This window comes from Neopelma chrysocephalum, unplaced genomic scaffold (genome assembly GCF_003984885.1).
Source record: "Neopelma chrysocephalum unplaced genomic scaffold, ASM398488v2 Primary Assembly neopelma1_319, whole genome shotgun sequence".
Classification (NCBI taxonomy): domain Eukaryota; kingdom Metazoa; phylum Chordata; class Aves; order Passeriformes; family Pipridae; genus Neopelma; species Neopelma chrysocephalum.
The window spans coordinates 724,618-733,361 of NW_020897981.1; the positions used below are offsets into that span (position 1 = coordinate 724,618).

Genomic DNA, 8,744 nt, shown 5'->3' on the forward strand with positions numbered 1-8,744 from the left:
CCTGAGGACTTACGTATTGAGCAAAATCAAATTATTTCTGACATATATTATCTCTGACAACTGACAGTTGGAGCTGCTTGGGCAGAAAGGGTAAGGAACAGGGATTATAAAGTCACGCTCTCCCTGGCAGAACTTTCCAGCAATCAGCTGTTCTGTGATCTGAGCAGGAGGTTTGGCTGGACCAATTAAGTCTAATTTGAAGGTGCAATTTTACCTAATCGCTTCTTGGAACCCACTTGTATTTTGGCCTGTAGCAATGACTTCCACAATTTACCTGTGCACTGGCTGAGCATTTACTGCCTTTTGCTTTTTTCCAAACTTGCTAGCTGTCCACTTCTGTGCTGCTATTAATGTGTGGATTATGAAAAATATTGTCCCTATTCACTTTCTCTCAACAATTCTAGTTCCACAGAGCACCAGCAAACACACCCTTTGCCACTTCTTTTTTTTTAAGCTGAAGAGTCAGTCTCTATTTGGATGTAATTGTCTCCTTGTCACTCTTTTCTCTGCCAATTTTGTCCCTGTTTTTCAGTGTCTTTTCTTTAAGTGTTCAAGACGTGGCTGCATCAGACTCACACAAACCCACGACACTGCCTTGTCCTCAGCTCCTTCCTTTACCATAATTAACATTTAATTGGCCTCACTGCTGCCGAGCACTGACTTAACCTTATCAAAAGCACATCCACAGTGACTTTAAATGTTCCCTCTGCAACACAATTATTAATTTGACACTCCTCATTCTGCACGTGTATTTACAGGCACACTCCCCTGTGTACACTCATTTAATCCCCCTTGGGATTACCCTGGGTTTAGTTCTAGTGCAGTCTTTTGCTGTGACTTTCACATTTGACTGTGCTGAATAATTCTGTACCAGTTGCTGCTTCTGTCGCCTCACTTGTCACCTCCTTTTTCCAAATCACTGCTGACTGTGCTGAACAGAACAGGTTTCAACAAAGGACTGTGGGGAATCCACCAGGAACAGCTCTGCACAGTGAAAACTATTCCCTGTGCTGTTAGGAGTTACAAGCTCAAGAGCAGCCCCTCCGTGTTCCCTCACATCAGCTTGAATTCTCCAGGTAGTTTTGGTTTAGGTCCTGTCTGAAAGATTTTCAGAAAGCTAAAAGCTGGATAATCTTGCTCCACATGCCTGTTGACTTCTCCAAAGAACTCTTAATAGATTTACAACTCTCTTAAGTCTCTGCAGTGGAGCAAGTTGGCCTGAGAAATGGCTTCCTAAATCCTTCCAAAACCTTTGATTCAGCACATCATAGGTATCCATCTCATCCTGGTATCTGACACCTCTACTCCCTATCAGATTTTCCATCAAATTAGAATTACCTTTTCTGCAGCTCTGTGGCTCAAACAAACACACACCCACCCCTTTTTAAAAGCCTGAGTCCAATCTGTCAGTGCTCATTCCTCTGCTCATGGAGCAGATTTGAGCACGGGATTACAGATCATCATTGGAGGCTCAGCCATTTCACAGCTTCTGAAGAACATCCGAACAAAGACCACGTGGCCTTAGTGACTTGTCACTGTTCAATTTATCAGTTTGCCTAAAAGCTCTTCCTATTGACTCTCAGCAGGAAACTGTTTGTCAGACACACATTCACTCTGGAATGTTCAGCTGTGCCAAGTGAAGGCATTGCTGTCTCCACTTCTTCCCACCGCTTCTCCCAGAGGTCCGTGTCCAGTCACCTGGCAGTGTCTGAGTGCTTCTTAATCTGCTCCAGGCAAAAGCAGATGGGTTAAACAGCCTAATTGGCAGTTTAGGTAAATTAACCTGGCTGTTTTCCTGGAGTTAATTAGGAGACATGGAAACAAAATGCTCCATTTGCCAACTGATGGGAATGGTAACCTCTGGCAGGCGAAGGATTTGATAAGCAGAGATGGGCAAGAGCTTAAATGAGCACAGAAGAAAGCCAAAATACTGAAAGAAAACAAAAAAAATGGGGAACACCTCTGACCTTTTCTACAGTACCTTCATTATTTAAATTCCTCCCTGTGAGGGTGGTGAGGCCCTGGCACAGGTTGTCCAGAGAAGCTGTGGCTGTCCCTGGATCCCTGGAAGTGTCCAAGGCCAGGTTGGACGGGGCTTGGAGCAACCTGGGCTGGTGGAAGGTGTCCCTGCCCGTGGCAGGGGGATTGAATGAGATGATCTTTAAGGTCCCTTCCAACCCAAACCCTTCTGTGATTCTATGATTTAGCCAACATTCCTGGCTGGTTTTCTTATGTGCCTCTTCTACACCACGATCATATGTTGTCCCCATTTTTACCTGCTCCAGCAGGCTTCCTGCTTCTAACAACTTTCCTGAGGCCATCATTAGTATTTATATATCTCGTGAGTAGCCCTGCTGTAGGTCCCATCTGATCTCCCTTGGTGTGACTTTGAATTTCCTATGTAGGACACACTTCAATTTTGTTGGAGTATATCTTTCTATTTTTATAAAACTCATTTTAATAATGTCTTTGATACCTCCTTCCACTGTCTTATCTACAGCATAAGAGCTCAGAGATACATCCTCATCTTGCAGGAAGGAAATAATTCCTTTAGTTTCACACCATGTACACATGTCTCCCAGATCAGTGGTGCAGTATCCTCCTGAATCCTTCTGGCTCCAGACATCTGTCCACAATAATAAAAGCACAGAACTGGAGCTATAATCAGGCCACTAAGGCAGAGCAGTGTAGGTAAAGCCGTTGTCACCTGCAGCTACAGCACAGGCTTGTCACTGCCTTCAGGAGAACTTTTTCCTCCTGTCTCTGGACTCCTGATTCATCTCTCTGAAATTCTGTGTTCCCACTCTCACCTACCTCCTCAAGGGTCAATAAGTGGCGACACACTCCTTGGCTTCAAGCTTTGCCTTGGGGAAACTCCAAAGTCCTCCTGCCACAAGTACCCTGCCCTGCAGCACATTGCACATACCTACTTCTGCCCAGGGCTGGCTCTCTCCTTGCCCTGAGGGGATGCCTGAGGATGAATTCTCTGCTGTGGCCTCTGGAATTGCTTTCTGCAGGAACTGGGACCCCAGCTGCTCACTGGGACAGCTGGTTGAGGCTTCAGTCACCACTGTAACACAGAGCATAAAAATTGTCTGCTTTAGGCGACAACACCGGATCTACTTAGTGTCCTTCTCACAGCCAAGCAGGAGGAGAGTTCATGGAGGAATCCAGGGCGGAAAACAAAGGTAAGGGATTAACAAAAGGATAAACAAAGTGGGATTGCATCAAATCGTTAAGAAGCAGAGGTTCCCCCGACAGATACCAGCCCTCACTCTTCCCAGAGAGCCTGAAATCTGCCAGCCTCTCCCAGCTCCCTCTGAGCCTTAGTTAACACACCACGAGGCACAAACCCTACCCGGAGCTGACCTGTGTGCTGGGGGGGCCGCGGGGACAGCCAGGGACACCTCCGCTCCCTCCGGGCGTCCGGCAGCGACCTCAGCCACGCCACCTGCCTGACGAGCTGCAGGAGCAGCGCGCCCAGCGCTCCCTGCACAGAACCACACACAAAATCAGGGAAAACAGCCCCGATCCCTCTTCCCGGCCCGCTTCCACCCAGCCCCTCGTTCCCGGCTTTGTTTCGGGGCTCCCACCCCCCGAGGTGTCCCCGGCAGGGACAGGGCGCGCTCCTCACCCAGGTGACAGCCTCCAGCACGGAGTAGCGGGGCACCAGGCGGGGCAGCGGCTGCCGCCTCTCTCCTCGCTCCGGCCCATCCTCACACGCGGGCGCCCTGGAACAACCACAGACACGGGCCCCGTGAGGCCGGGCCGCGGCGCGGGGCCCCCCAGGCGCGGGCAGGGCGCGCACTCACCGCTCGGGGCTGTGCCCGCGGCCCTGGCCCAGCCCGGGGGCGCAGGCGGGCCGGGCGGGGGTCGGCCCGCAGCGGCCCCGGCTTCGGCCCAGCAGCAGCCGCCACATCGCGCCCGCCGCCCCGCCGAGGTCATAGAGACCGGGGAGCGGCGGGGGGGGACGGCGCAGGGGGCTACGGGGAGCGCGGGGGCTGCGCGGGGCCGGCGCCGAGCGGCGGGTGAGGGCGGCGGGGCCGCGGCGGGGCCATGGGCAGCGGGCGGGCACAGAGCGGGGCCAGAGCGGCCCCGCCGCCATGGCGCGGGCACACAGCGCCCCCCGCCCACGGGAGGCCCGCGCTGAGGGGCCGTGAGGGCACGGCCGGAGCGGGCCCCGAGGGCGGCTGTCGCGGTCTTGCAAAATGTGGGCTATTAAAAAGAAATTCTCAAGAAATGGTATTCTTTCGCGTTTGGTCTTTGTTTGCTTTCAAGCCTGCTCGGCAAGAAGGGAGATTTAACCCGTGAAACGGCAGCCAGCAAGCTCTAAGAGATGCCCAGGTGTTTGAAAAACAAATTACTTGTTGGTAGAGTTGCCTTGTGAACTGTGCTGGCATCTCAAAAGTCAGAAATAGTTAACAATTTGGCCAGAGTGTTACAGGGGGTCAGAAGGGGGTTTGTGAAACAGGGTCTTGCCGTATTGTTGCAAAATGTGGAATGTTAAAAAGTTTTCTTAAGAAAGGCTGGGCTGTTCTTTGGTGTTTGATCTTGGTGTACTTTCAAGCCTTATCAAGAGGGGATATTTAATCCGTGAAACACAGAGCAGCTCAAAAGCTTGAAGTGATGTCCAAGTGTTAGAAGTACAAATTACTTGATGGTGGAATTGCCCTGTTAAGGTTTAGGGTTCGACGTGTTTCAATGGTCTCAGGCCTAAGGGAGGTTTACAAAGCTTGGGAAGAAGGACGAACCACTGAGAGTGGACACAAAGGATGCAGAATTTGCAGGCTACAAGGACATCTGGCAGAACCCCCAAGATAAGGAAGAAATTAATAAAGACAACTCAGCGATTGTGCTGAATCAGCTCCAGCTGGGTTAGAGGTAATTCTGGCAGGGGGAGATCGAGACCACCATCTCATGGCCACCAACCCCCAGAAACCCACCCAAACAAAAGAAGTGAGAGAATCATTAACCAACAAAAAATAGAACAGTTAATTAATAAGAGAACTATGCAACTTGTAGCCAATAAACATGAATGCCTGTGTTTGCTAAAATGTATAAATAGTGAAAAGTTTTGGTAGTGGTCCTGCTGGCTTTGTGGATTTGCCATTCAGCCCCTCCTTGCTTTGCAGAACTGTAAATAAATCAAATACCTCCACTCTGTGTGTGGATCAGCCTCTTGCACACCGAGGGAAAGAGGCTGTTTTGGGATAACAGCAGGGAAGGTCCCTGGGATCTGCTGTAGCTCGAGGTGGGGGGATAACACCCCATGGACAAGCAGGGACACACACCCCTTCCAGCCAGCTGGACCCAGGTTGTACCTGCAGCTTTGGGGTGTCTCTGAAGACACCCTGAACCCAGAGATGAGCCCTGCCTTAAATATAGGGACGACATTAGTAGTGTGAAGTGCTGAAGGATTCCTGAACCTGTGATTATAAACCAAATAAACTGTGCCTTTTCCTACAAAGTTGATCGAGGGACTGGAGCATCTTGGGAGCAGCAAAGGCTGAGGGAGCTGGGGCTGTTCAGCCTCCAGAGCAGAGCCTGAGAGGGGCCCTCCCCAGGGTGTCTCAGGGGCTGCAGGGAGGGGGCAGAGGCTGGAGCAGGTTCTGCTCGGGGGGGCCCAGCAATGGCCCAGGAGGAACGGGCAGGAACTGATGCCCAGGAAGTTGCAGCTGGACAGGAGGAAGAACTTCTTGGCTGGGCAGTGACCCAGCCCTGGAGAGAGAGCAGAGAGGGGGTGGAGTCTCCTCCCTGGAGATCTTGCAGAGCTGTGTGGACACAATCCTGTGCCATGTGCTCTGGGATGGCCCTGGTGGAGCAGGAAGGTGGGACCAGATGATCCACTGTGGTCCTTTCCACCCTGACCCGTTCTGTGACTCCTCACCCAGACTGGCCTGCACCTGCAGAGCAGGAGGGGGCTTGGGTGCTGCACCCCAGTTGGACAAGGGGAGATTGAAACACAAGAAAGTCATTTCAGGTGTGATCAGAAACTCCATCAGTTGCTCATCCTGCAATCAGTGACATGATTAATTATATTTGGGACATGGGTATAAACGCAAAACATTTGTTTCAGTTGTGAATGGAAAAGTGCAATAAATGCGTTAAGGCGCGGGTATGGTTTGGGTTGTGTGTGGTTCTCCCCCCACCTCTGGTCCCATTTAGCCTGGGTTTGTGGCTGATGGTGCTCACAGGGGCTCCCTTGGTTTATATGTGCTGTGTTTGTTCCAGCAGTATTGCAACAGGAGATGGCAGAGTTCCCAACGGAGACCGTGCCATGGCAGCGGGAGGAAAAATCAGCTTTATGTCCTCCTTCCCTTGTGGTTTCCTTCAGCAGTAGGAATATTGCCATGCTCATTCCAGCTGAACACTCCACTTTTTTGTTTATTTCTTTGTTCCAGAGGCACAGAAATTCTTGGTCTTTCTCTTTTCAAACCATCTGTGCTGGTAATTCCTGTTATGAACTCAGGGTTCTTGTTCAGTTTTATCTGTGGTTTATGCTTCAATAGCTGCAAGTTTAGCTTCAAGTGTGGCTTTCCCAGAGATCCATAATCGCCCTCCTTCATCAGCCTAAACACCTGCTTTAGACTACCAAGTTTCTCTAGGTTTTCCACAGCTTTTATTTTTTTTTTTTGGTAATGTTATATAGGACACAAATCCTTTATCCTTTTCACCCCAGATTTGGCTTAATAGTGTAATTACAAAGTAATTTAGTTGCCTGTTTTACTAAATGTGTCTGTAATTGTCTCATGTTAGTAGACCGGTGTTTGCTAAGCTACTACAGTTTGTTTGGGGATGAAAATTACATGCAAAATAGAAATATCAGCATCTCCACTATATAATCTTGCCTTAATTTTCTCGCTCATCAGGTTGATACCATTAATTAATGCTCCAAAATCTGAACCTGCATTTGTTGGTATTGGTTCTTCCAAGGTTTTCTCAGCTAATCACTGTATTTTTAAGGCTGTTAGTCCTAGTTTCCTTTCAAGTCCCCAGCCAGTTGATGAGTGATGCTCTCTGTCTTTTCTGCAACTGGCGAGGCAACAACAGAGCTGATCTGTTTGGATTTACGTTGTGAGGATTCCACAGGAGCTGCACAGTGTCCGTGGTGCAGTTGTGTGTTTGTGTCTGACACTGGAGAAAGGAAAATCTTCAGATGAAGACGAAGATATTATGGGGATGCTGAGGGATGAGGAAGCAGCTCTGCAGAGAAGGACTTGTGAGTCCTGGGGGCCAAGGAGGCCAATGGGATCCTGGGGGCATCAGGAAGAGCATTGGAGCAGGGCAGGGAGGGGATCCTGCCCCTCTGCCCAGCCCTGGGCAGGCACATCTGCAGGGCTGGGCCCAGCTCGGGCTCCTCAGCACAGCAGGGCCAGGGAGCTCCTGCAGCGGGGCCAGCGCAGGCTGCGGAGATGCCCAAGGGATGGAGCAGCTCTGGGAGCAGCAAAGGCTGAGGGAGCTGGGGCTGTTCAGCCTCCAGAGCAGAGCCTGAGAGGGGCCCTCCCCAGGGGGTGTCAGGGGTTCAGGGAGGGGGCAGAGGCTGGAGCAGGCTCTGCTCGGGGGGGCCCAGCAATGGCCCAGGAGGAACGGGCAGGAACTGATGCCCAGGAAGTTGCAGCTGGACAGGAGGAAGAACTTCTTGGCTGGGCAGTGCCCCAGCCCTGGAGAGAGAGCAGAGAGGGTGTGGAGTCTCCTGACTGGAGATCTTGCAGAGCTGTCTGGACACAATCCTGTGCCATGTGCTCTGGGACTGAGCAGGGAGGTGGGACCAGATGATCCACCGTGGGCCCTTCCAGCCTGAACCATTCTAGAATCCCATGATTCTGTAAAGGGAACTGTCACAGCAAGACAAAGCTGAGATGGCAAAGCCCAGAGGTATCAGCTGCTGTGGAGTAACGTGGGTAAAGGAGTTAATGTTGAAGAGAGAGTGGCTCAAGCTAAAGCAGGAGGATGGTCAGTGAGGGCTGCTGTGGGGTCTGACCAGCTCAGCTGGTTTGTGTCCTTGCAGAGTGGGAAGGACACTCAGGAGGAAGAGGTGACAAGCCATGAGGAATTGCTGCAGGTGCAGAGTGTGTCACTGCAGCTTTTCTGGGTGCTGATGGTGGGATTTTGTTCCGTGCACCCAAGGGTGCTGGGGGAAGTGGCTGATGCCGCAATAATCAGGAGAGGATTCTGCTGACTGAAAGAGGGCAAACACCAGACTTTTATTCAAGAATTCTTCCCTGTGAGGGTGGGGAGGCCCTGGCACAGGTTGCCCAGAGAAGCTGTGGCTGCCCCTGGATCCCTGGAAGTGTCCAACGCCAGGTTGGAGCAACCTGGTCTAATGGAAGGTGTCCCTGCCCATGGCAGGGAGTGGGATGAGATGATCTTTCGTGTCCCTTCCAACCCAAACCACTCTGTGATTCTATAAGAAGGGTAAGAAGAAAGATTAGGCAACTTGATTTAGCCTGGCTCTCTGGAAGGTGATGGTTTCTCCTGGAAACTATTTTAAGTAAGAGGTGATTTGGAACAGCCACCATGGCTTTGACAAGGACAATCTGCCTAAACAACCTGACGATGAGACTGGCTCAGAGAACAAGGGGAGACATGTGAATGGTGTTTACCTTGAATCTACCAAGACTTTGACATGGGCACTCATAGTGTCATCTTACCAGCCTGGTGGGTGAGGTATGGATTGAGTAAATGGGCTATAAATTGGATGGAAAATGGCCTGGAATGTTGGACTCAGGTGGTGGTGATCCATG

The 8,744-nt window shown here is 51.0% G+C and overlaps 1 protein-coding gene and 1 long non-coding RNA gene across 2 annotated transcripts in view; one reads left to right on the forward strand and one right to left on the reverse strand.

Annotated features, from left to right (window-relative positions):
- Positions 1 to 3,993, reverse strand: part of DELE1 (DAP3 binding cell death enhancer 1) — a 20,396-nt gene extending 16,403 nt beyond the window's left edge. The window contains exons 1-4 of the mRNA XM_027705098.1: positions 3,813 to 3,993; positions 3,635 to 3,731; positions 3,370 to 3,490; positions 2,927 to 3,070 (exon numbers count right to left, since the gene is read on the reverse strand). Of these exons, the coding sequence (XP_027560899.1) occupies positions 2,927 to 3,070; positions 3,370 to 3,490; positions 3,635 to 3,731; positions 3,813 to 3,919 (469 nt within the window). The 5' untranslated portion in view covers positions 3,920 to 3,993. The remainder of the gene's footprint in view (positions 1 to 2,926; positions 3,071 to 3,369; positions 3,491 to 3,634; positions 3,732 to 3,812) is intronic.
- The window catches only part of LOC113978296, a 41,960-nt gene continuing 36,283 nt past the window's right edge, over positions 3,068 to 8,744 (forward strand). The window contains exon 1 of the long non-coding RNA XR_003537534.1: positions 3,068 to 3,188. This is a non-coding gene — a long non-coding RNA (uncharacterized LOC113978296). The remainder of the gene's footprint in view (positions 3,189 to 8,744) is intronic.